Source organism: Ursus americanus, chromosome 26 (assembly GCF_024610735.1).
Source record: "Ursus americanus isolate L20-20 chromosome 26, mUrsAme1.1.p, whole genome shotgun sequence".
In the NCBI taxonomy this organism is placed as follows: Eukaryota; Metazoa; Chordata; class Mammalia; order Carnivora; family Ursidae; genus Ursus; species Ursus americanus.
Window position 1 is genome coordinate 1,917,732 of NC_142152.1, and position 27,314 is coordinate 1,945,045.

At 45.8% G+C, this 27,314-nt stretch overlaps 1 protein-coding gene across 1 annotated transcript; it reads left to right on the forward strand.

The window, feature by feature from the left end:
* Nucleotides 1-18,827: 18,827 nt before the first annotated feature.
* OTX2 (orthodenticle homeobox 2) lies at nt 18,828-23,793 on the forward strand. The gene is made up of 3 exons (XM_045810560.2): nt 18,828-19,109; nt 20,133-20,308; nt 22,165-23,793. The coding sequence occupies exons 1-3, from the start codon at nt 19,013-19,015 to the stop codon at nt 22,783-22,785; spliced, it is 894 nt and encodes a 297-aa protein (XP_045666516.1). The 5' UTR covers nt 18,828-19,012; the 3' UTR covers nt 22,786-23,793.
* Nucleotides 23,794-27,314: the final 3,521 nt, after the last annotated feature.

Sequence of the window (27,314 nt, forward strand, 5' to 3'; positions counted from 1 at the left end):
GGTCTTGTCCAGTGGCAGTGTCTTCACCACAGATTTAACTGAGACAAAAGTAGTACCTTATGAACAATAGCTCAAAGTTGAAAACCAACTTGAGCATAAACATCTGAGTTAAGAAAAAATTATTAGAAGACAGGCCATACAGAGGTTAGGTAAAAACAGATAAGGCGGATGCTAGTGTTGCCCAAGCAAGGTTTTCTATGGAGAGATGCCTCCTATTTGGTGTAACTGAGCAAATTACTTAAAAAAAAAAACAAAAAAAACAAACAAAAAAAAAACACCTTAAATTCACACTCAAAAGCAGGGGGATGAACTAATATTGAGAACAATTATGAAAGTGACTAAAAATTTCACTTTTCACCTGCTGCACAGGGGAGTTAATATCACGAAAATTTAAGCATAATGAAGTATTTGTCAAACAGTATTTTTTGCCATAGTGAGAAATCAATACCTTTAGTTTACAGAAACTAAAAACTTAAGGTGGTAGAATTAAGGGTTCTTTTCATTTTCCTCTTTATAGTTTTATGTATGTTCTAAATTTTCTGAAAAGAATTTTTAGAAAGAGAAAAAAAGATTAAAAACTAAAAAACTCTTTAGTACAGTTTTTCCTGCTGATTTAGTATCCCGTTCATGAAACAGAGCATAATAAACTCCAAGTCGCTAATTGATTTCATCATCAACATGTGGCTAGCGATGTGCTTAAGCAGTAACTGAAGTGAGCATGAGAAGTATATCTTACAGAAAGTAAGAATAATACTATGCCTGTATGCCCTGTCCATATGATCTCAAACCTAAAGGCATTTCAATATGTTTGAGTGACGCTGTTGTCGTTGTTGTTTACTTTTCATGTGGATTAATGATAGCATAGTTAAGTCCCAGTGGCCTAATGGATAAGGCACTGGTCTCCTAAGCCAGGGATTGTGGGTTCGAGTCCCAACTGGGGTGAAATGGTTTAACTGTGGGAGTGCTTTTTCATATCACCTATAAGGTAAAAACAAATACTATATGGATTTGTGATATTATACAGCTATCTGTATTTTGGTAATCATAAAAAAATGTTTAAATGTCAACATTATTATACATGTTATCTACTTCTCTACAACAGAATTTCTCAACCTTGGTACCTCTTGACATTTTAGGCTAGACAGTCTGTTGTGGGAGTGGGGAGGGCTGTTCTCTGCATTGCAGGATGTTAGCAGCATTTCTGGTTTTTTCCTGCTAAATGAGTACCCTGTTCATGAAACAGAGCATAATAACTCAAAGTTGCTAACTGATTTCATCAAGATGTGGCTAGCAAAGCGCTTAAATAATAACTGAAGTGAGAATGAGAAGTATATTTTACAGAAAATAAGAATAATACTATCTCGACCCACTGGATAACAGTTGTGACAACCAAAAATGTCTCCAGACATTGCCAAATGTCCCCTGGGGGCAGAAACCATCCCTGGTTAAGACCCACTGCTCTATAGTAACTTATTTCTATCCAAATATTTTGATTATCTTTTTAACCATTACCTATTACCATGGCTGCATTAATCATGCCATGATTCACACTGATCAAAATGATTAAAGAAATTACAGATTTACTCTGGCACTCCAGCACTTACGATCAGGCTATTAGACAAAGGCTGGTAATATTAAAGGAAAAAAAATTCCTATAATTACAAAAATAAGAGATTACATAAAAAGGAGCAAAGATTTGGGTTGTACACTGGAATCCAATCACATTCATTTGTTGAAGTGGTCTGAATGACTCAAAAGACATACAGCAGCTACTATGCGCTACAGCACAGCACGAAATATCAACACATTCTGAAAAGGAGAGATGTTGGTTCATGCGACAATACTGCGGATATTTAAGAAGAGATGTTAGTGACTCATCAGACACTCAGGCATGATTTTTTCCCTTAAATGTCACCTATCATTTTGTTATTGCCTTTTTTATTTAAACACATGTTCAGTGGCACCCACAATCAAAATTCTGTTGCAAAACTAATATTAAAATTGAATATCTTACTTGTCTTTCATTCAAATAAATAAGTAATCATAGTTAATAACGTAAATAATAAGTATTCTCGGCATCACCATTCATCTAGATTGTAGGTATTTTTATTTCATCACTGTGAATAGTAGATGGTCTTTTGTCTTTTCTAAATATCCCGATCCTCAAGAGATAAGTAAATATGACCCACAAGCAAAATAAAGTTTAAGAGGTTTTTTTTTTCCAAATACACAGCCTCCATTTGTACTATTGTCCTCCAATTTCCTTTTTACATTAAAAAAGTGTGAATTTTAGAACTTACTTAATTTAAAATGACTCTTTCTAAAAAGAAAACACTGCAGTGGGATGCAGGGATTGCATCCACCCCAGCACGCCCCACCACTGTTCTTTGGAAGGCAATCACAGGACCCAGACATCAAGCTGTGGGGGAGATTCTTCCAAGCAACAGCATCTGGCTCTTTGGCAAACTGAACAAGCAGTTGCCCTGGTGGCTTTGGAGTTGCCTCTGGGTCTGTCACAGGGTAAGGCTGCGGATGGAGTGTCTGGATTCTCATCTCCTTTCATTTCGCCATCTTGCTCATATACCTTTTCGGCATCAAGAGACCCACTTTTTTCCGGAAAGGTAAATACTGCCCTCCTGAAGCCTCACGGATGTCTACGTAAACCCTGTTGTACTTCAGTAAATGTTCTTTTCCACTGCCCACATCCCTTACAAAAGTGTAAAAGCAAGCAAGCATTCTGGCAGCAGCAACACTAGCATTCTATTTCATACCCCACCTGCAGAGAGAATCAGAAATTAAATGTTCTATTTTCAGTCCTGGATATTTTAAGCCTGTATTTTCACCTTCCTTACTTGCAATAGATCTCTTTGCCAGTTAAATTTAATAAAGTCATATTTATAATATGAATAGCTACCTAATCTCACGGAAACTTTTTTTTTTTTTCATTCTCAAGATCACACAATCTAAGCTGGTAAGGTGTTATAAAAACTAGAGGGGCTTAGTTTGAGGAATTTATGGCACTTTAAAATCATAAGTGGAACAAACAAACACCTTGAGCCCTAGAATCGGCAGCTCCAGAACAAAGGGGCTCTCATATCGTCTTAGCTGTGAAGGAAATTAAAAAGACCAAATTTGGACAGTAAAGAATGAGTGTTTGGATGTTTTTAGGATAAAAAAGCAATAATAACCTTCTGAATAATTTGAACCAAAGGCATTAATCAATATGGCCTCTCTACAGACCACAGGCTATGCATGGGTGCCATGACCCACAAATCATACTCAAGAGATAAAACACTACTGGCAAAGAAATGACTCAAAGACTAGTGGGCCCAAACAGACAGAGCAGTAACATTGCTTTACAAGAGGTAGCACTTAATTCCTCCTATTAGAGTTTACCAGCAAAAAAGAAGCTTTCTACACCGGCCACCTCTATGGAGACCCAGTTCTAATTTACCACTTGCTCACTACATTCAATTAACTCCATCAAGGATCTATGGGAAAATTCATGGCAATGATTCTCTTAAGAATAGGAAGCAAATTTAAAAAAGAGGAGGAGAGAATCATTACAGAAAAGGCTATTATTTTCACGGAAGCTGTTACTTTGTAAATCCTAAATTCAGAAAGAAATAAAACCCATCAACTTCGAGGACTGGCTAGTAGTGGAAGCTAAAAAGGTCAAAAACAAACAAATAAACTAAAATAACTATTCTAGACCAGAAAAAAAGGATTTAAAAAGTAAATAGTATTAGACTTACAAATATTTCTTTTTGCATCCTCTCTCTCTTTTTTTTTTTTAATTAATTTTTTAAAATTTTAAGTTAACTCTACACCATACATGGAGCTGGAACTCACGACCCCAGGATCAAGAGTTGCACACTCTATGGACTGAGCCAGCCAAGCACCCCACTGTTTGCATTCTTAAAAATAAGACAAGAATGTAATGATGCTATACACACATACGGTCTCCACATCTTTTAGATACTGGCTAAAAGAAGGTTAAATACCAAGTTTTTATTTCTTCCAAAAAATAATCTTCTACTGGAATGCACATAATTTATCTAAACACATAATAAATTATACACTCAGTTGCCTTCTGATTTTATTCTTTGGAAATAAATTAAATTTGAACATTAAGAGTCATCTACTTTTGTCTGTTAACGCAAACAACTCCCGTAGCTTTCTCTAGGAACGCTGCTGGGGATGATCGACAACAAGTTCTTACAACTCTGAACAACCGACAAATCTCTTCAGGCTTAATTTTTGTCCCCAGTAATCTATACTCTGAAAAGCAGAAAAATCAAGAAAACTTCTGCCCTCAGATTTGGGATGGTACATTTTCCAGAAGAGAGTAGATAATGTAAACTTTTAGATCAAATGCTTATTATATAACTACCTGCCTCGGCTTTAAATGAGAAACAAAACAAAACAAAACCAAAAACTTAGTTCTTCGTCCTGAGCATGAATCTCCAGATATAATCAACTCCGGACAACTGCATAATATATGGTAGGATCCCAAATATGTTTGCTGATTGAGGAAATGAATGAATGAATGTGAGTTACAATCAACTTTTTAAAAAATACATGTACTCTGGAGACTTCTTAGATTGAAAATCACAAATTTAGAGAAATCAGAGACTTCAATGAAAAATTCTGCACATGAAAAAGAAATAGATTTATCCATCCTGCCATGTATGAATAAATTGGTTAATCAACCACATTGATCCAAATGTGCAATCAGATTTAAGATGCTATAGCAGTCCCCCCTTAACTGCAGGGGATATGTTCCAGGACCCCCAGCGGATGCCTGAAACCACAGATAGTACTGAACCCTATGTATACTATGTTTTTTCCTACGCCTATATACCTATGATAAAGTTTAATTCATAAATTAGGCACGGTAAGAGATTAACAGTAACTAATAATAAAAGAACAATTATGACAATATACTGTAATAAAAATTACGTGAATGTTGTTTCTCTCTCTCAAAATACCTTACTGTACTAAATTCACTCTTCTTGTGACGATAGAAAGTGATAAAACGCCTTGGAACTGAGATGACGTGAGATAAATTACGTAAGCCCTGTGACATAGCGTTAGGCTACTATTGACTCTCTGATGGGCCAGACGGGAGATCATCTGCTTCCACACCACAGTTGACCTTGGGTAACTGAAACTGCATAAAGTGTGACACCACGGATAATGGGTACTATTGTATAGTCTAGTGTGACATTGTTTTGCTTTTACTGGAATGTTTTCATTGGGATTCTAGAGTTGATTGAGATTTATCTACCCAATGTCAACTATCAGGATATTTTTAAATATTTCTTAATGATAATGGAATTGTTTCATTTCCCTCCAAGTGTTTTATCACAGACATAGGTTTACTTGAGGGGACCTATTCCTTGGTGAATACCTAGTTTCTACAGAATGTTTCTGTTAGAAAAAATAGCAAGGCCTTTGTTACTTCTGTTTTTTCCTGAAATAATAGGAAAAGGTCAGGATAAACTTAGGGCCATGATTCTGTTGATACTCAATATCTATGAACTATGCCTGTTTCTTCTGTTTCTGTGATGTATTTTGTGCATTAATTACAAGAGGGCACAACCAGAAACTGCTTTTCTGAAAGTAACCTAGAACATACCATCTACTTTGGGTGTGGTCTCTGTGTCCCTTCCGTGGTGACTATCATATTCAGGAGCTAAATATTGGAAGCGATTATATCTTAGACTTTTTGCTTGTTCATTAGTTGAATAAGCTGCCAGAAAATTGCCATTTAGGCTAAGACCTACTGTCTGTTGCTGAACTAGCTTAAATGGTTTTCAATAAATGATTAGGAATGTCATTATTGGGTGGCTATCCAAAGTCACATACATGCTAATAAAGATGCCTCCAGCATCCACAGGTCAAATGCCAAGAAACAGATCCACGAATACAAGTTAGTCTATTTGTCATTCCTATGCTCTTTGGCAAGTATGACATCTCAGGTTCAAACTATCCCATGAAGAAAACCACTTCTAGGTGTAGAGACCTAGCCTCTCCCTTGATAGCGGACACACACAGCCTCACTACCAACAGAAACCAAGATTTGCTTGATAAAAAGTAACTGGAGGACTTCAACTTTTGCAATATGAAAAAGGCAGTTGAGAGGAACAGGAAAAGCTCTAGATACACCACAGCAAATGAAGTGGGGAAATAGGAGAAAGTTCCTAGACCATGCCAAGTAGCCAATAGCTGGCTTTTACCAAAGGGAGGTTTCGATGCTCTAGAGGTCCACCGGTCCTGAGGGAGGGAGAGGAGGAGCCTGCGCTTCAGGGGAAAACTCCAGGTCAGCTTGTCTTCAGAAGCTTTGAGAGCCTCCCTAACCCGTGGGCAGAATCACAAAAAAATGGCAAGTCTGCAGGAAGTCTGTAGATGAAAAGAGGGAAAGAAGAGGGAAAGTGGGGTAGGACAAGGCTGGCACAGGGTCACTGAGGGCTGCAGAAGGAAGTGTGCATTTGTGGAAGGAACTTTCCTGTGAGGCTATCCCTCAAGGGAAAGGGATGTATTCAGGTGGGCCTTGGAGACAGGGGTGCTTCACTCTCCCTCCACAGGATGCGTTTCTGTGCGGTTCTCGCCCCTCAGTATCTCTCTCCGTGGCGTCGCGCTTGGCTGGCCAATGCGAGAAGCCTCCAGAATTCCCCGAAGGAGCGCGCCCCCCACCAACCTTTTGGTGAAGGGAGGTGACCGCCTCGTGTGAAAGTGCCTGTTAGCCTGCAGCCTTGCCCTAGCTCACATTGGGGGAAGGGAGTGATATCGATGGAGGGGCACTCCCTCCTCCCCCTGCTCCTAGCCTGCGTTGGGAAGCTGCCCTGGGGAAGGGCCAGGGGCAGAGCGGGTTCCGCGGGCTGCAGAACGTCAAGCCTCAGGCGCCTAGCCCTTCTCGGGCACCAAAGCCCCTCTTACTCCTAAAGACCCAACCTGAGATTTGCCCCATCCTCAACCTGTACCTGCCCCCGGGGCCTGGCTACCGCGGGGCTGACCAAGGGCAGATCGCACCCTCGAGTCCTCGAGCCGCGGGAGCGCCGGGCCACGCCTGGCACAAGGCGCCGCCGCACCTCCCGCGTCAAGGCTTGGGACCCCGGGGTCTCCCCTTCCCGCGCTGGCTCCGGCAGCTCGCCGGCCCGGGTTCGAGGCGGCCGGGTCGAGGCCTGACTTGGCCGCGCCTGGCCGAGAAAAGAAAAAGCCGAGAGGAGGCTGCCTACTCCTCCCCATCTCCTAGCCTGGAGTCCGGGCGTGCTCGAACCTAGGGAAGATCGAGATCCGCCCTTCAACACACACGCACGCGCGAACACACACACACACACACACACACACACACACACACACACACGGAGACACAGGAGCGCGCGCACACGCATACACGCACGCTTTGCTCTCCGGGCCGGAGTTGCAGAGGGGGCGCTTTGTAAAACTTGGATTCGCCGGATGACCATTTGCTCCCAGACGTCCCCACCACACTCTCAATTTTAAGTTCTTCCCCCCCCCCCCCACGACCTTTCCGTAAGTGAATCAAAGCAGAACCCAGACTCCGAGGCAGCCCAGTCCCTTTTGGTAAACTTCTTACACGTACCAGGTAGCCCTGGGTCTCCAAACCCTCCAGCGCGTGGGGGCCGCGGCTGCCCTTGCCAGGCTCCGCGCACAGGCGGGAGGGCGCGAGGGCGCGAGGTGTTCGCGGAGACACCCGCAGCCAGGGCGCCTCCGGCCGGGCGGCGCTGCCCCGGACTGTGCAACCCGCGGGAAGGGGCGCCTGGCCCTGCGCCTCATTTGCCCGACACTAGCCCGCCTGATCACAGCCGGTCCAGGCGCTTGCTTAAGAAACCCAAATTAAAGAGTGGGTGAATTGGGAAGGAGGGAGCCGGGGAGTTTGCACCATGTATCTCAGGTATGAGCACTTCTCACTGACATTGATGCAACTGCATTAGAGTTAATGGCAGCAGCCTGCTTCTCATTATTAATTGTCTTTGTGTTTGGATAAAGTATGTAATCTTCTTCTCAACCACACCATTAAAATAGGTTGCCTTTTCAATTAAGAACTGTCGTGAGCACAGCAGTCAATTTTCCTAATGAAGATGCATTATATTTTCACATTTTTTTAAATAATGGAAAATCCTAGGTTTTCATTAAGACGCGATTACAGAGAAATACAAGAGAGTTTCTCTAAAATTTATGCGCTAGTGTAATGCATTAAACGCCAGGCTTTTAAATAAATTGAAATATCTGCAGATAAAAGAAAAGAATGAGTAGCAAATATGCTCAAATCGTTTCATTCAGATTTTAAAAAGCAAACACGATGAGTTCTTTTTTTGAAAACGCATTTAACAGATACAACAATAAAAACAAGTCAGTGAATGTCTGAAAATACACCTATAAACTTTTTGGGGGAATCTCTTCTAGCTTAGAGATGATTTGTAGATCTTAAACTAGAATGGTGGTGTTTGCTGAAAATGCACTATGCCCATTTAGATAATGTGCAGTTTTTGAATAAATACCTCAGCTTGATCATTAAGAAGCAAAAAAATGTCTGGGCTGTGCACCTACAATTAGTTTTTGTTTATTTGCTTCCCTCCTTGCTTTCATTTTTCTTCCTTAAAAAAAAAAAAGACAAATTGAAAGCTAGTGAATCTGGTAGAACTGTTGAAAATTCTATGCTTTCGTGATAGGCAACTTTTCAACTGTAAGATAATTAAAATCGCAAAATTGTAATACTGAAGTTTTAAAATCAGTTGGAAATATTCATTCCTAGATGTGAAAGTGGAAAGTTTGCATCCATGAACAAAAATTAAAAATGTGTTATTCATTTCTAATCTTGGGAATTTTTGAGCTTGTCCTGAAAAGGATCTGTCAAGATCTATGTTTTCTTTGTTAATAAAAAATTTAAGTTACTATCTTTTGCATATGAAATACTGTTTTAGACAAACAATTCCTCTTTTTTTTTCCTCTCCCATTCAGTGTGAATACCTTCATAGGAGCCACATTTGAGAGTACTGTTTGAGGAAAAAAAATAAGTCAAATTCTTCTAAATAGAAGAAAAAAGTTCCCAACAACAGCCAGATTTTTTTCTTTGTAAGACAACATCACTTGTTTTTTTTTTTTTTTTTTTTTTTTGCGGACATGATCTTTCCAGGTTTTAGGTGTTAGGTCTTTTAAAAATTGAACTCTTTTTTAATCAACCAGCCCCTCAAAATGATCTGCAAAGAGTGGGAAATTAGATTTTCGATTAAAACCTTATCCCATCTCGAAGGATTACTTTATATTGATTCTTAAATATGGCTACAATTGATGGGCTCTAATTAAAAATCCAAAGGAAAAGTCTGTCGTGCCCATATAAAAGAAGCTTTTCATATACGGGAAATAAAGCTTGTAAAAGGTTACAAATAAAAGATTAGAGATTTATCCAAACTAGTTTAAAGCTTCACTGCGGTTTTCTTTTCTTCTTTTTTCCTTTTCTTACAAAACCATTCCTGGGCCCTTTTTCCCCCACTTTTAAATGAAGTTTGCAAACAGGCAAGATATTGGACTGTAATGGTTGTTTTATATCAGCTCTGTAAGCTCAAGGCTACTGCCTGCAGTAGAAGTGATTTCAAGGAAAGTTCCGAACAGAAGATGAAAATTATATAAACTGACAGCTACCACCCTTCATCAATCCATCCACATTCCATCCACACCTTCCTAACACACACCCACATCCACACTCACACCCCTCATGTTGCTCTCCGTCTCTCACACTCACAGGAGCCCTTCCTATCCCCCACCCTAACCTTGCTCTGCACACACCCTTGGTCCCCACATGCTCAGGGACAGAAGCAGATCTCCCAGCTCACATTCAGCTCATAAATGTCTCCCAGCCCCACATCTCGCACTTGTCACACAATCTTAATCCGTTTCATTCCGGAACAACACGGTCCTCTTTTCCTCTTTTCTGCATTTGGAATTTGCCTCCTACTCTTTTATCAAGACAGCACAATCCTATCTTTGAAGTTGTTTCTTTCTCTCTTACCCTCTTTTCTGAGGCAGTCGTAATGCAGGGAATAAGCAACCCAAGCTTAATTCACAAGTGATCTATTGCCTTCTGTTTCCCTCCAAATTCTGCCTGCATTGCCAATCTTTAACCCTCGTTAAAAAATTAATTAAAGTTAATCTTGTCAAAGTTTTTAATAAAGACATATCTAAAAACCTAATGAAAAATGACTTCTTTCTAAATATCGTGGCAGTTCTAAGGCAAGATGTGGTCCCCTACTGTCCACTGAATCGCTGAAAAGATTGGAAATTAATCTTCATATTTCTGAAGTGTTCAGGGAGTCTAACTGGCTCCTTTCCCCCGAGAGGCTGTGTTCTCACGGAATATGGGTTTTGTTCTTCTTCTTTTTTAATTAGCTTGGAAGAATCCTGAAATCTTTCTCCTTTCTCTTCTCACTCCTCCTCCCCCCCCCCCCCCCCCCCCCCCCCCCCGGGCACACACAAGCACCATAGTTAATAAACTTGGAGGAAAGTTTGGAATATTTTAAACTGGCCTGGCATGTGGGGTGGAGAAAGTAAATCCACCTAGCCTGAGACATAAATTTAGATTGCAAAATATGAATATCGGCCATATTTTGGAAACTACATGCAAGCTCTGACAAATAATTTAATTCCCTGTGTACTGGTTTTCTTAATTTAGCTTCTGAAGACTCATATCTCATATTCATAGCAAGATAATTGTACTCATGGCAATTAAAAACCACCCACTTGTTAATGAAAATTACTTAAAAACACAAAGCATGCTACCTACCATAAGTCAGACTTATGGAAAAAATTTTAAAGACACAGGATGTAGAGGGAAAAAAGTTAAATATGAACAGAGAAAATACAATGACTACATAGTAAGTATATTGGAAGTTCAAGGACTTACTGAAAATCGGGAGTTAGACTTTTCATCCAAGGAGTCTTTCTCCCACCAAGCCTTTACCGTTTTCAGTACAACAGCCCAACCCCCCCTCTCCCCCAAGCCAATGGCTTTTGTCCTGACCTAGAGTAGGGTTTGTGGGGACTGTACCTGTGCCGGGCTGTCTGCAATTTCCAAATTGACAAGAGGAGACTGGAGGATAAAGAGCATGTTCTTACAGGTGAAGAGCAATTTTGCAACTTTTCCAGGAGACACCCAGGAGAAAGCTTTCTTGCTACCAACTGCTGCAGAGTCTGGGCAGAATTCCTCTAGAAAGAAAAAGAAAGTCTTTTTTTTTTTTTTTTACCCCTGTCTGCTTCTGTCTCTAGTTCTCTTTCTCCTCTCTGTCTCTCTCTGTCTCTCTCTCTCTCTCCCTCTCTCCCTCTCCGTCTCTCTCTCTCTCTCTCAGATCCAATCTTTTAAGAGCTTCAGCACATTGCTAAGCTAAAGGGAAATTCTCTTTGATAAAGCGGCGTTTCCAGCTTCTGGGTTTTAAAACCTAAATCTATATTCAAATCTGGCTGAAGGTGTGTTCTGGGATTTATGAAAGCCTCTTAAAGGGGTAAATTTACCAAACCGTGACAAAATCATCACAATCTTACTTTAGACATCTGAAGTGGATGAGAATTTTAAAGAGACCCTTGTTTATTTAACACTGTCCATTTCCAACTCGTGGTTTATTGGTCCTGCATTTCTGCGAAGTTATTAGACTAAAGGGCAAAGGAGAAGCGAGAGCTGTCTGCTCCCAGCCGCTGTAAAGGGAAAAGCCCTCCCACGCCCCACGGCGCCGAAATCTGCCCCTGTTGTACAGAACCCGGGAATTCAGCTGCCCCCGCCAACTGAGAGGACACCGCAAACCTCTACGTAGGTCTTGAGGGTTTTCCCACAACACTGGACCCCACAGCTGATAGATCTCCCAGTCTAAACTGCTTACTTCGTGGAGATCACGAGTGCGTGTTCTGATATTTCTCCACCCCCCACCCCCACTGTCCCCAAGGCCTCCCTCCGGCTTTCGCCTCCGCCAGACGCACAACGTCCATTTTTCTTTTTCGTTCTTTGACGCTTTAAACATCGTTGCAATCAAACTGGGAGAAACACTGTCTTTTCTCGGGGTAGGAAGGAGGCTCTGGTTCAGGGGATCTGGGTGGATTTGCCCTTCTTTCACCGAAAGTACCGTGACTCTGGCCAAGTGCTCCCAACCAAAGGGCCAGACCGCCTAGGGCATTTGTCGCTCTCCCCTCCCTCCCCCAATTAACGGCGGGGGGGGGGTGGGCAGTCGCCAGGTGTTTCAGTACAGTGGGGCGGGGTGAGAAAAAAAAAGGTCTGTACTCACCCTCCCCCCCCAGCCCGGGACCCCAGAAAGTCGCGACTCCTGGGAACGCGACAGCCAGCGGGTCTCTTCGGACTGGAGCGGGCGCTGAGGGCTCGGGAGTTGCTGGGCAGACTCGGGGCCGCTGGGGGCTCGCTGGGACGCGGGGGCCCAAAGCTCTAGAGACACCTGCGAGGCTGGCCACGGCCGCCGAGTGCCCAGCCCCAGGCCGAGCCGGAGCCGGAGCCCGGCCGGGCTGGCGAGCGCTTGCTGCCTCGTGCGCACTCCCGTAATTCGTTAATTGCTGTAAATCCCAAGGACGGCCACATTTGATTACACATACAGTATAAGAACCGACAACAAAGCGACGAATTAATTACCAACTTCATTAACATAGGTCCCCAAATTAAAGGCAGCGAGCTGTTTCTTTGGGCCCACTTGCCGTGGCGGTGGTGGTGGTGGCGGTTGAAGGGGGAGGGTTTTAGAAAGAGATTTTATTTTTCTTCTCCAGAATTGGGAGTTGTGAGGGAAGAAATGTCCTCTGCTCCCCCCACCCACCACTCACACACCCTCAGCCGGTCCCCTTGTGCACCCCCCCCCCGCCCATTCTGCTTCTGCTTTTCTACGGACTCGGATCGGTTTGAAAGCTGTCGGGTCCCGCTCTCTGTGCCAGGCATTAAAGTTATGCTGGGGTTCGCTCTCTGGCTCACGTCCCCTGGTGCCGCCACTCTCCCGCCTCCGGGCTCTCAGCCCTCGGCTCGGACCGCGCGGGCTGTTAGCTCCGGGCCCCGCCGGCGGGCATTGAGTGGCGTTTGTTTTAACGCGGAAACTGTTTCCAGCGCGGGCCTCCTGCGTTCGCTCCCTCCCCGGGTGTTCAGCCAGACCACTCTTCCATCCCCGAATCCTAACTTGGCTCCTGTTGTCTCCCCAAACCGGCCCTGGGGTTAGATTCCCCGGCTCGCGTTCTTTGCAGCCTGCCTTGGGCTGTTTCAAACTCTAAAAACCCTGCGCGGATACCAGGAGTCTGAGTCTCTCGCTTCTGGGACCAGGGAATATTTATAAGGGCGCAACGAGTTGGAGAGACACTGAGTTTTTGAAAATAGTTTGTTGTTGGACTTGTGTTATCTTTCTCTTGCCTACACGCCCACACCTCACTCCCAGGCCTCCTTCTCTTACCCTTTCTGGCCCTCAGTGTGGTTAAAACCGCACAGTGGTGGTTTTAGGCTTCAGCCTGACTTGTTTATTGCTTTGATCTACACGCTTCCTGCCGGCGTTGAATGCGGTAACCCAGTTACCTCCACCCGCAATCTTCTCCAGCATTCACGTAAATATGTTTATCTTTCCATCTTATTGTATGGGTTTCCTTTCTCCCCTTCCCTAAAATCAAAACAAAACAAAAGGGGGGGGGTTGGGAGGAAAGGAAGGAAAAAAGGAAAAGGAGAAGAAAGGTAAGGGAGGCCTCCCTGTCCATCATTTTAATTATACAATTAGTTCACATGCTCCGGCCCATAATGTATATTTTAAGCGGAGCCCAGTGTCTTTCAAGAACATTCTGGTAATGTCGGAGGCCTGGATTTGTTGCCTGCTCGTCCCCCCGTGCAGCAGCGGCCTGTTTTCCTCCCCCTGTTGTGTGTTTTTATTATTTTCCCTCTGGCTTAGATGTGTCAATCATTCTCTCCCTGCCATTGGTTGGAGAGTTTGCGTCAAAAAGTTGCCAGAGAGGCGCTTTCTCAGCAAATCTCCCTGAGAGCGGAACCGACCTCAGCTCCAACTCAGCCTCCACTGTTATTAAAAATAAAAAATCGCTAGAGCAGCCCTCATCACGTCTACTTTGTATGTATCACAGAGGGACCCACGCGTGTTTCGAACTCAAGCTACTTTCCTCATTCTCTATTTAAATTTTTTTTTCGTTGTTTGACTTTTAATGGAGGGGTGAAGACTGCAAGATTTCTAACTCAATACTCTTGATTTCTTCTAGGATAGCGGGCTATTTGGAATTTTGAAGGATAATTTAATTTTTTTCTAACTTCCCATGCGGCTGTAAGGTAAGTGTCCGTCTGTCTTGTCTGCCTGTCTATATCCATGTGTCCCTCTGACTGCCATCGCCCCGGTACTTCCAATAGACCGACTGATAACACACTTCTGCGAACGTGGAGTTCTTCTGAAGCATGCTGTATTTTTCTCCCTCGTAAATTTTTTAGGTGTAGTAAGGATCATTGCGAAAAATGTATGATCTGGAGGTGAGGGCGGGAGTGGGAGGAGGAGAGGCAGCGCGCTCCTGGGGTCGCCGCTTCCGCCAAACGTCGTGGAAACCCTGCGAGGCTAATGTGGGGTGTTTTGGACGGGTTTTGTTTGTGGTTTTGTTCTATGTCAACGCCCATTTCTCCCTGCTATTTTGCGTTTGGGCCCTCAGATGTGGTTGGGTCATTTGCACTGATCTCAAGGACATTTTCGGAGACAGAGACAAAAAGATGCAGATGCAGCTAGATGGATGGATAATAATGATGATGATAAGATAGGCGTCTTCTAGGGCCGGCGTGCCCGAAGCCCGACTAGCTCTCGGATCGGCGGGTCAGGACGGTCGCAGCTCGAGCCCCCTGCCTGCCCCTAATGAACGTGAGAGGAAACCCGAGCGGATAACCTAAGAGGCGTGGAGCGGCTGGGAGCTCGTCCGCCCCGCGCTCGCTGCTCTCTTTCCCGCCCCCTTTCCCCAGAGCCATGAGCAGCTCACCAAGATTTGCCTTCCGTTCTCGGCCTCATCCAGGGGCCACCAGGTCTCCTTTTCCTTTTTGATCACCACTTTTCTCCCCCCGAAGTAACCTGGGAGGGCAGCGACTCCCCCATCCCCGGTTGCCGTGGTGCCAGACCCGGGCCGCCAGGCCGATGAGAGCAGGAAAGTCGTTTTGCTATGTGACTTAGCCCGGGATGGTTCCGGGCCCGCCCGGTGCAGCCCTCCGCATACACCTGGGGCTGGCAGAAGTGTCGGTGAGTGGCCCCTGCACCGCCCGAGGCCGCGGCGGGGCCGGAGACAGAAATCCTTACATTGGTGAAGGCGGCCCCTCGGCGGTTCTGGACCGTGGGCAGGGCCGGGGCCTGCGTGCGCCCTCGCACGCTCCCCTCCCGGGCTCGGGGACAACCGGGTGTCGTGGGGCCGGGCCGGACTGGGGTCTAGGGGTGCCCTGAGGCCCAGCCTCCGTTCTCGGTCCACCCAGGGAGGACCATCAGGTCTCCGCCAGCAGCCTGCCTTGGCGACGTGTCACGCCGCCAACTCCAAAAAAGTCTTCGTGTTGATGCATTCAAGTGGCTCTTGAAATCACAGTCCGATTTCGGAACACATTTTTTGAAATCCAAGTCCCCCGTCAGAACTCCACCGAGTTGGCTTTTTAAACTCCTTTACAGACCAAAGTGGGGTGTGGGGACAGAAGGCCGAGCTGCGTTGACCCTGGAGTGGTGGATGATTTGGGGAGGGGACGGGGAAGTCGCTCCTTGAAATCCTCCCTTCCGTCCTAGAGCTTCGGGGTCAGGATTTCTTCCGCTCTTCGGGGTCAGGATTTCTTCCGCTCTTCGGGACTTTTCCAGGCACCAAAAGTTATTAGTACAGGAGACGAGTTGGAGAGGAAACTCCTCCCCCCAAAGGAAGGTAGACACCCAGACCTCTCCTCACAGAGCTAACACTGGGGCTTTCTCCTCACCATAATTAATAGTCAAGGCCAACCCTTTTGGCACGTTTCTGCCTCCCTCCCTCGCGGGTGGCAGCGCTGTTCGATTCCCTGAGGCCAGAAACTTTCACTGGAGTTCGCCGGAGAGGGAGGCCCGCGCCGGCTGTTTCCCCGGTGCCCACATCGTTCCTCTTTCTTTCTCTCCTCTTGCTCTTCGCTGTCTTCCGAGCCACAGGCCAGTCGCCAGTCCTTGTAGTTTTGTTTCTTTTCCATCATGCAGAAAATTAATCAGCCCGGACGAGAAGCAGAGCTGAGCACGGCGGCCTGTAATTAAGGGACGTGTGCCCCTCGGATTATCTCGTTAGTTTATCAAGAAAACATTTATTATAATTAATTCTTGGACGAGGTAATTATTATCGAGCGAGGACACAGCAACTGGTAGATGGGCTCCTTGGAAGAAGAAAAACACACACACACAAGGGGGGGAGATGCGGGGGAGGGAAGAAGAGCGACAGATTGCACGAATTGACCGTTAGTTATAAGGCGGCGCGGGCCGGGGCGGGCAGTGGAGCCGGACCCGGGGCGTCAGGACTGCGGGGCTGCCGGGCAGGGACGCAGAACCCAGGCACTCGGCGCCCGGAGGTGCGGGCGCCCACCGGCTGCGGGGACTCGCCGAAAGACCGTCACCCGCTCCCGTAGGTAGGAGTTCTCCAGTGGCCACCTCAGGGGCAATCATATTGAAGCTTATATTTTTGAAAGGATATTTGTTTCCCCTTCTGAGCTCGGCTTAGAGAGGAAGGGAGAAAGGTGTTCTTTGGGAGCTTTGAAAGTTAGATGGAGGGGCCCATGGCCTCTTCTTTGGAGAGTGCGTACCTAGGCCGGCTGCTGAGAGGACTTTGTTTTGGGGGTACTTTTCTTTTAGAGATGCAAAAACATTTTATCCCTAAATTTTAGTGATTTTTGCGATGGTAAGGGCAAAGGAGCTCCAAGAAGGATCTTTGCCTGGTGCTTCCTATCCGTTACTGTTTTTTATGTTGGAATGTGCCACTTTCTGAATCAGTCTTTTCTAATTGGGTGAGAGCTCTACATGTAAGAACAATTCCGTATTTCTCATGTGTACATCTGCTGTGATTTTAGTTTTTTCTATAGTAGTTTAGAACTTTCCAACATAGTAAGATTGTATTAAACAAGAGAGAACTCCAGCTTAGAGGCTATTTAGACCAATAAAATGACTGTATTTTGAAGCAATATTATTTTCACAGCTGCCAAACAACTATGTCTTGAAAAGAGAGCAGAAAATATCAACTCTTTGTTATAGCAGCAACTAAATTAGTTTTGCTGATAAGAAGGTACAAATACCTCAGAGAAGGGTATTTATAAAATTACGCTGAATTAGATCTGAGGGTGGAAAAGCATGATTTTTGTGCTATGAATTTAAATGAGGAAGAAGTTGCAGTCACTGAGTTACATTTGTGGAATTTTGTGTCTTGACTTCTAAAGCAACGTAAATATGAAAATCCAATCCTGAAAACTCAGTAGGACCTTTGTCAAAGTAAGAGGGAACTTCTCCTAATCTTGTATCCGCCATTTTGAAGCAATCTCTCATAGTGTCAAAGTTGCAAAGTAGAGATCCTTGCAGGATAAGTGCCATTTTTCAGGGAAATAAAAGCCAGACTTAAAAACTGCCAGCCCATATTAACATCCATTTTGGATCCCTTTGCTTGGGGCAGTGAGAGACACTCAGCTGAAGAAAGTAAATAACTTTTCTTTTTCTTCCTTTCTTTTGCCTCCCTGAGCTCTTTTTCTTATAGGATTGTAGGAAACTTGAAAGGTAGGGAGAAATTCTATTAGTTTCACAACTTTGGGTGTTTGCGTGTCTACTTCCTTCAAAACTAAAATGTGCAAAAGGCAGCCGGAATTAACAAGAAACTCTGCTCTAGTTGCTGAGGACCCAAATGTCTGAAAATTTGCCTCCCGCAGGATCTGCAGCCTCCACAGCATCAAAATCAACATGGAAGCGGCTTGCAGTACAAATGCACACCCTCTCTCCTTGCAAATGTGGGAGCCTGTCATTATCTGATTGGTGGGATTCTAACCTCAGAATTTCTAGCAAACCTCAGGCCAATCTTTAAGACTTTTTTTTTTTTGACAGTATGTTTAAATATTTGATGGGTGTCGATTAAAAGTTAAATACTTGTTTGTTTAGCTTTAGTTCTTCAGACACATAATCAAGGTCCTCCAAAACCTTAATAAATTAGTTTTACCTCAAAATCTAATTACCCAGACTACTAATTAGGTGAAAATGATTACTGGAAATGACTTCAAATGTGGAGTAATAGCCGTTGAGCAGTTTTCTCAAGTTTGTCGATTAGCAAGTTGGTATTTTAGAATGTTAAATGCACTGACATTTTAGGTTCACAGCAGTTAAAAGTGGTAAAAAGCTAAGGTAATTAAAATTTGCCTTGGAAAGGCAACAGTCTGGGGAGAGGTAGATTTCTTGAATTGTTTCTTTGTTTCTCACCAATGGGCTTTGTTATCAGCATTATTTATTTAGCCAAAGAGTTCTTTGTCTCTGCAAATGGCCCCAATCAAGTTTTGTTTGAGACAATTAGCTAGTGCCAGCCAATGAGTCCTATGCAAATGTAGGGATAGGAATGCAATGTGTGCATTTGAAGGCGCGGGGTTTTGTTCTTCGGGGAAGGCAGATTGTAATTGCTTTCTTCTGGTACTTTTTTTTTTTTAAGTTTAGGGTGGGGGTGGGGAAGACAGGTTTATCTGGTCTCTCTCCATCCCCTCTAGTTCCAGAGCAGCTGGGGGTGGGGGTGGGGGGTGGGTTGCAAGTCCTTTAAAAGCCTCTACCTTGCATAGCCCAGAGTCTTTTTGAGTTAGTGGTGGAACGTGTAAGGGCTGCCGCCTGCGAAGCAGTAAACCAGCACCTCTATTTGTTTGTTTGCTTTGTCCATAGTTCAACCGCTCCCAACCCACACACCAAGGACCCTGAATCTGTCCACTCCCGGCGAAGCGAGACCTTCCGGCTGGGTCCCCCCAATTTGGGCCGATTTTGCGCCTCCAAACAACCTTAGCATGATGTCTTATCTTAAGCAACCGCCTTACGCAGTCAATGGGCTGAGTCTGACCACTTCGGGCATGGACTTGCTGCACCCTTCGGTGGGCTACCCGGGTAAGTGAGCCTCGCGGCACTCCTGCCCCGCCTTTCCCCATGCCCGCCCCTCGGGGATGTGACACCCTTTCCCTCGGAGCACTGGGGCTGACGGTCCTGCTGCCCCAGTCCAGCTCCAGGCGTGGTGTCCCCACTGGGTTTTCCTTCTAAGAAGCAGCTCAGAGCCACAGGGCATTTACCGGCCGGAGGGAAGAACGGGGGCTGGAGGGAGTAGGTGGATCCCACAACACTTGCAGAAACTCACAAAGCTTTATTCTTAATTGGAGTGTATGGGGGGGGGGGACACACTGCAGTGCGGGGGTCAGCGGGGGTGGGGGGGGTTACTGCCTCCGCCCATATCTCAAAGCCCAGGTGTTCGTAAGTGCCCTCTTGTAGAAGCTGGGTCTCTCCTCCTAAAGTCTACCCACCACGCCTGGGGCTTCCCCTCTGACCTCCAGGCCCTATTCCTCTAATCCCTAGAGGTGATTTACCCAGGGTATGGGTGCTTTCCTTTCTGGTCAGATCTGTTTTTGCTTTTTTGTTTTTGTTTTTGTTTTTAAATCCTCGTAGAAGTTTCAAATATGCCCCCATTTTAAAGATGGAGGGACAAAGGCCCTTGGAGTCCTGAAAACCAGGATCTCGAGCAGGATCGAGATTTCTCCCCATCAGTCCAAACTGTGGGTCCTGGGGATCCTTTGACTTCACGGAATGGATTTTTTGTGTTGTGGTTTAGGGATTGATTTTGAGGGGTTTTTGGATTTTGGCTTCCTTTTATTTCATTTATTAGCTATGGAAGGGCCGCTCCAGCTAGAGCGATCTCCGAAGTCAGGTGGAGTGGGGGCCTCCCCTGGAAGGGACAGTGTGTGTCTTGAGACTCAGTGTTCGCTGGAGGAGCCGAGGCTGGGGAGGGGGGGTGGGGAAAACACTGACAGGCTCTGGGTTGAAGGGTTGGGAGGACGAGGGAAGTGCTGGGAGTGGGGGCTGGGGGAGTCGGAGCACCCGCAGAGACCCCTATGACTGAGAAACTGCTCCCCCACCCTAAAGGGCCCTGGGCTTCTTGTCCCGCAGCCACTCCCCGGAAACAGCGCCGGGAGAGGACGACGTTCACCCGGGCGCAGCTAGACGTGCTGGAAGCTCTATTTGCTAAGACCCGGTACCCAGACATCTTCATGCGGGAGGAGGTGGCGCTGAAAATCAACTTGCCCGAGTCCAGGGTGCAGGTAGGGCAGATGTAGATAGAACCATCCTTCCGTGACCGTGCCACCCCTCTCCTGAGCACGGTATATGTTGAGGACCCAGAAGAGTGCCAGGTCTTAGAGAGAACCAAAGAAGGCTTGAAGCTGAGTGCTCCACTGGAGGCCAGCAAACTCTTCTAAGCCCCCTTCACATGCCTGATTCTTCCCCGTACCCCTTTTTGTCCTCCTACCCCCACCCCATCCTATAAGCAAGAGCCTTTCAGCCTGTGTAGTAAGGTAAGACTGCCGATTTAGCTGCAGTAATAAAGCACAATTCTAGAGCTTGGGTCCCCAGACAACAGAGGCCCAGCCTGGGCAGATTTCAAGGACAGTTACTTAATATTTTAATACTTCCCTTTCCCCATGTGGAAATCCTACCCCATCTTCATCTACTTTTAGGGGTGAAAGAAGCTTAGCTTCACCAAAAATACTGGGACTATATTTTTACAGGTGAAGAAATGGAGTAAATGACTTGCTCAAGGTCACACGTAGGTTGGGTGGTAGAGCCAGGGTGTAGAAGCAGCTGGTGCTCTTACCAAAGAAATTACACAATAAAAGTGTTTTCTTTGACTTCTTAGGGATTGAACAGAATTTGCTAGCTTTGAGCCATTTAGCAGATAAAATATCAATGCAATATCCTCAGTGACACCCTCCTCCCCCTTAACTTGACCTTAAGCTGAAGAGGGAAAGTAATCTTTAACTTTTCTGAAATGTAAGCACCATGCAGAGTTCTCTGGAAAGAATGTTTAGCACCTAAACACACACACACACACACATACATACACACACACCTGGAACTCCCCTTCAGCTAGGACAGATCAGTGTGAACTGCGAACCAGGAAGAAGACTTTTCAGAGTAAGATGGAAGAGGGTTTACCATTTGTAAACTCAGGTCTTCACTGAAAGAAAATAAATGCCTCTGAATGATTGGTGGTGGTATGCTCAGCCTTGGTGGCACAGTTCACACACCCATGTGTTGAGCTCATTTGAGAAGAGCACTAAGGACTTGTTGCTCAGAAAATGCCTGTAGTTTCTCTCAAAAAGGGTGGTAGTTTCTTTCATAGGCCCCCTCACATCCCAAACACTGCTCCTTCATTGCAGAACATGAACAGGGATGGTAATGAGAATCTTCAGAGTTGCAGGCAGAGGCTTAAATTGACAAGCCAGTGAATATAGTACAGGAAACTGAATCCGTATGCTGAGTGGCACTACCCTGAAGGCAAAGACTCCAGTGTCAGACTTGAGACGAGCAGGGAAGTCTGTCCTCAAGCTCAGAGCAGACTACATACAAGTCACTCCACTTACCATAAAGATTTCAGCAAATAGTGGCTTTCAGACCTCCTTCAACAGGATCGCTTCTCCTTGGAGCTTTCTTTTGTAAGTGAGTCTTTCAAGGAGAGAGAAAAAGGTAGAGTGATTAGCAGTTATTCCCTGGAAGATGGACTGTAAACTTTGAATTTAGGCTGTTCTTGTTGGCTAGTAACAACGGAATTGTTTTCCCTCAGCTCTCTTGTGTTTCCTCCAAAAGACATAGATACATTGTATTCCACTGTAAGAGTGTTCCACAATACCACTGGGTCTATGCGTACGTGTTTGAGGTGAAATAGGAGATAGGAAAATGAGAGGGAAAATTTTTAGCCATATGATTTATTATTCTGGGCTAGGAGTCAAGTGCTTTTAGACAGAGCCTCCCCACTTTCTTAACAGTTCCAGGGATATATATAAAAGTACCATATCATACGTTTTTCAGTGGAAGGACAAATTGCTTAGCTCATCTATAATCTGGGAGCCACTCCTGTCCTTACTGAAACCACGTTAAAGAAGTTTCTTTCCCTTTCAAGGTGTGGTTTAAGAATCGGAGAGCTAAGTGCCGCCAACAGCAGCAGCAGCAACAGAATGGAGGTCAAAACAAAGTGAGACCTGCCAAAAAGAAGACCTCTCCAGCTCGGGAAGTGAGTTCAGAGAGTGGAACAAGTGGCCAATTCACTCCCCCCTCTAGCACCTCAGTCCCGGCCATTTCCAGCAGCAGTGCTCCTGTGTCTATCTGGAGCCCAGCTTCCATCTCCCCACTGTCAGATCCCTTGTCCACCTCCTCTTCCTGCATGCAGAGGTCCTATCCCATGACCTATACTCAGGCTTCAGGTTATAGTCAAGGATATGCTGGCTCAACTTCCTACTTTGGGGGCATGGACTGTGGATCTTATTTGACCCCAATGCATCACCAGCTTCCTGGACCAGGGGCCACACTCAGCCCCATGGGTACCAATGCAGTCACCAGCCATCTCAATCAATCCCCAGCTTCTCTTTCCACCCAGGGATATGGAGCTTCAAGCTTGGGTTTTAACTCAACCACTGATTGCTTGGATTATAAGGACCAAACTGCCTCCTGGAAGCTTAACTTCAATGCTGACTGCTTGGATTATAAAGATCAGACATCCTCATGGAAATTCCAGGTTTTGTGAAGATCCGTAGAACCTCTTTGTGGGTGATTTTAAATATACTGGGCTGGACATTCCAGTTTTAGCCAGGCATTGGTTAAAAGAGTTAGATGGGATGATGCTCAGACTCATCTTCTGATCAATGATCCGGGAGGCGTAGAAGGAAAAATGAAGGGCCTTAGAGGGGCCTACCAACCAGCAACCTGAAATGGACAAACCAGTCTACTTAAGATCCTGTCATAGTTTTAGATCATTGGTTTTCCTGATTTGCAAAGTGATCAAAAGCATTCTAGCCATGTGCAACCAAACACCACCAAAAATAAACAAAACTAAATTGTGAGGGAAAGGAGGGAAGGACATAGCCTTCTTAAGCAGAGGTGTTCCAATGTTTTAGCCAATCCGTGGTTGAATCTAGGAATGGACAGTGTCTCAAGCTCACTCACGTTTCATGACCAACTGGTAGTTGGCACTGAAAAACTTTTCAGGGCTGTGTGAATTGTGCGACTGATTGTCCTAGGTGCACTACTTTATTTAAAAAATAATGTTCATAAGGAGTCAATATGTAGTTTAAGAGACAATCAGTGTGTGTCTTATATAAATGGTACATCTGTGGTTTTTAATCTGTGCTAGACTTCAAAACTGTGATCTCCTGTTATTGTATGCAACCTTGAACTCCACCTCCGCAGGGGTTCTTCTGTGATTAAATAGGTTATAATTATAAGCAAATTCAGAGCAACTTGAGTACTTATCTAAAAAGATTATCTTTGGCTGGAGGTGAGCTGCACTGAAACTTTACAACAAAATGTCTCTGGACAAGGAGAGTGAGAGAAGAGAAACAAAAGGACACTAATTCATCTGTAATTTACTGTTGGTAAGCCTAGCAGTAAAGAGACATTGGTCAATTGCCCTGACCCTGATGAATTTATAAACTGAGATCAATTGTCGTTTATGCTTGCAGATGTTAACTGGAAAAGTTATATATGCATAAACCTTTTCTTCCTGGATTTGGCAGATATGTATAATTATATTAAAATGGTTCTAGCACAACATTGGGTCCAGTTTAATTTTATACCAGTATTTATGGATGAGAAGCCCACATTCAGCCTCTCCTTCCCCAAACACGTTTTATTTAGGTCAGAGAGGAAATCAGTAAACCTTATTTAAAATTTTTTGGGGTTTTATCTATGAATGAAGTAGATAGGAGTGACTGTGGTGTGTAAACTTTCTTGTGACTTCCATCAGTACTGCTCTGAAATAGAACACAGAGAACCTAACAGTCCTGAGGATCTTGCTCTCCTTGCTTTTCCCTCCCTGCTGCATACCATAATGATTTCTTAGGCACTTTTTATTGATAGGTTTTAACATAGAGCAATTTTTTTTTAAGCGAGAAAAGAACTGTAGTACCTCAGAGAAAATGAGAATGACAAGAATTCTTTGTTTTTATTCTCTCATTTGATTAAGGGGATTTCTTTTTTTAACTTTCAAAAAAATCTGAGGTAAACATGAGAGGGAATGTAATCAGAATCTGAAAGCAATTCAGGCAGAAATGATTTCTGAACAAAAGAGTTTCAGAAAAGTTTTAAAACCTATAATTTCAGTAGTTGAACATAAGGCATCCTGGTCAGTTTTGTTTTGTTTTGTTCAAAGAAAGTGCTGAGGGAAGAAAAAATATGTCTCTTAAGTTCTACCTGCATTTTGTAAACCAATCACCAGAAAAGACAAATGAGCCAGTGGTCATGGTGCTGGTAAAAGCAATATTTAATTTAATTTTAAACTCTATGCTCTTAAGTTTGACCAAAATTAAGTGACTCTTGATTGTAACTTTTTAATGAACTTTAGCAGTTGCAACCATTTTGTTTTCTGGCTAATTTTTCTGTCCCTGGCTTTGCATGCTCTCTTGACCCCTACATAATCTTGCCTAATAAGTAAAATGGTTCTGTTTTACTGCTAAAAGAAGTGCAACAGCTTACAACCAGCAATTGAGGCAAAACTTGATGGCAAGAGTTTCCAGTACCGACTGATAATATTCAGCCTACCGTAGTTTACACGAAAGGAAATTGAGGCCCAAGAGAGAATCTTGGTTTTATGATTTTCCAGTTTCTGGGTTTCACGCTCTTCCAGCTTTTCTCAAGCAACAGTAAAGCAGATCTAAAATAATTTCTCACACTGCTTTCAGTTTTCAGAATGCCCCCAAAAAAGGATCAGTAAAGACGACCCCCCTCACTTTCGTTAAAAAGAATGACAAAGAATAGTAATAACAGCAAATAACGCAGTTTGGTTTCTCTCCCGATACTATAAAAACGGAGGAGGTCAGGAAAAGGCGTTGAGCACTCTCTGAAACTAATTTTTCCATCACCTTTGCACAACTTCGCTTAACAGACCACGGAGTTAAATCCCTTTGAATTGACGGCAAAGTAGAAATGAATTCCCCCTGACCGCAGGCAACAGAGGGAGGGAAAGGGCGGCGGGGAGCTAGCGCTGGCTTAAAGACGTCCAGATCCCCACTCCCCGTTAAGACCGGGTTTATAAAGCTAAGCCCAGTTTTGGAGATACTTATACTGAAATGACGTCACTCTCCGAACGCGTCAGGGAGTGACTTCAACTGCATATTGGCAATTAACGATGACCTGAAATGGCACAGAATCTTCGCTTGGGAAGGAGGTCAGGTGGAGTAGTCTGCTTCACAAAGATCTGTTGCCCCAAACCTTTATCTTACGTACAAAGATGCTTGACCCCTCGTATTTCACCTCGGGAATGTTTTTAACCTTCACAGATAAGAGAAATTCAATCAAGTCAAGTTCCGGCTGTCGAAATTTATGAGTTTTAGATAATGGTCAGTTTCCTCAACTGCTCTCCCCCTCGGTTCCCTTAATCGTACCTTTTCTCTGTCCCCACCCTCAGTCCGGCACAGTCGGAGAGGCAGAGGACCCCGGGAGGCCCTGGGCGGGACTGCGGGAATTGAGCGCCAAGGTGTGGGCAGTTGTGGCGCAGGAGAGCGGCTCGGGCTCTCCGCCGAATCCACGGTGATATTTCAGAGCTGTATTTTCCAAATCTTGCCTGCCCATCGGAGTTAGCGGGTAAAAGTACTCGCATCTCTGCCCCTGGGAGCCCGAGTTGGGGCAGAGGCCCAAGTCGGTTCTCCAGGCTGATGCCATCCACCCTCTGGCCCCACTCGTGGCCCTGCGGGCTTGGCAGGGGCGACAGGAGACTCTCGTCCTCCCTCCGTCTGGTCGGCCTCCGGCTCGGGTCTGAACCAGGACCTCCGCGGAGCCGCTGCCCGCCCCACCCGGCCTAGTCTTCAGGCCTCGCGGGATGCGGCCGCGCCCGGGCCCAGGGCGCTGTGGGCCGCGCGGGCAGGGCTGAGGCGCCGCCGCGCGGCCTGCGCGCCGCCAGCCCGGAGAGAGCGCGGCCTCCTCGAGCCCCGAAGTCGGGCTTCAGTGTCAGCCGCGGGCGTGGGGGGCGCCGAGCACCAGGTTGACATCACCGCCGGCCAAGTCTGGGGGCTGGGGGGGGGGGGAGTGTGTGTGTGGTCCGGCCGGGAGGCGAGCACCCTGCGCTGGAGGGAAGGAAAGCCGAGGCCCAAGGAGAGGACGAACCCGGGAGAGGGGGCCAGGAAGGCGAAAGCGGGCCTGGCGGGGCCTAGGGCCTCTGGCTTTCCTCGTCTCCCGGGAGGAAGCGCCGCAGACGGCTGGGTCTCCTCCCGGCAGCGAGGGGGAGGCCGCCGCCTCCGCCGCAGCGGGGCCTCCAGCCGCAGGGCAGCCGTGGCGCCGACAGGGAGTCCAGCTGGGCCTGCTTTGGGCCCTCGGAGGTCTCCCAGGAAAGCCAGGTGCTTCGGCTGGCGGGTCTGGGGAAGTGGTGCTTGGCTGTTCCGCCCTCCCTTGGGGTCCTTGGCTCTGGACTGAGGCTTTCACAGGGGGGCCTCATACCTTTAACTCAACCCTTTTCTCCTACCCCTCTACATTTCGTTTTTTAACCGAGTGCCCAGTCTTTTCCTTTTTGGACCCGGGTGCAGCACTCAACGGCCCGAAGGCTGGAGGCCGGGTCTGGAATGGGGGAGCGGTGCCTTTGGCGTCTTGGACAGCGCCAGGCAGCCCATTCCGGTTACCTGCAGGGCAGGGGCCCGCAGTCCTGTGCCCGCCCCCACTTAACCATAACGGGGGTGATCGGGCAGCCAGACCCGGCACGCACAACACAAGTTTGAACCCGCTTCTAACACCCGGTGAAAACCTCGGTGTTGTTACCCCGACAAAGCTGTAACCTAAAACCAGGCGTGCCAGTGTTGGGTGGTGGTTTACTGCATACAGAGACATGTTTTAATCATGCAAAAGAGAAAAACAAAGGAGTCAGGCAGGAGTCGGGCGCATCCCACACGAACGGAAGCTGACTTCGTACAAAACAACCAAAATGGAAAGACGCAAGGTCGGGCTCAGCCACGACCTCAGCCTGCTTCCAAGGTCGGGCTCAGCCACGACCTCAGCCTGCTTCCTGTCTTCCTCTCAAACCTTAGGAAGGGCAGCTCTTTCCCTTTCCTACCACAAAAGGGTCCAAGCACC

Bases quoted from the DNA above. Each gene is read 5' to 3' on its own strand.
- OTX2 (XM_045810560.2), top strand. From the start codon at position 19,013: ATGATGTCTTATCTTAAGCAACCGCCTTACGCAGTCAATGGGCTGAGT. The intron at 19,110-20,132 runs GTAAGTGAGCCT...CCCACCCTAAAG, and splicing joins CCCTTCGGTGGGCTACCCGG to GGCCCTGGGCTTCTTGTCCC. The intron at 20,309-22,164 runs GTAGGGCAGATG...TTCCCTTTCAAG, and splicing joins TGCCCGAGTCCAGGGTGCAG to GTGTGGTTTAAGAATCGGAG.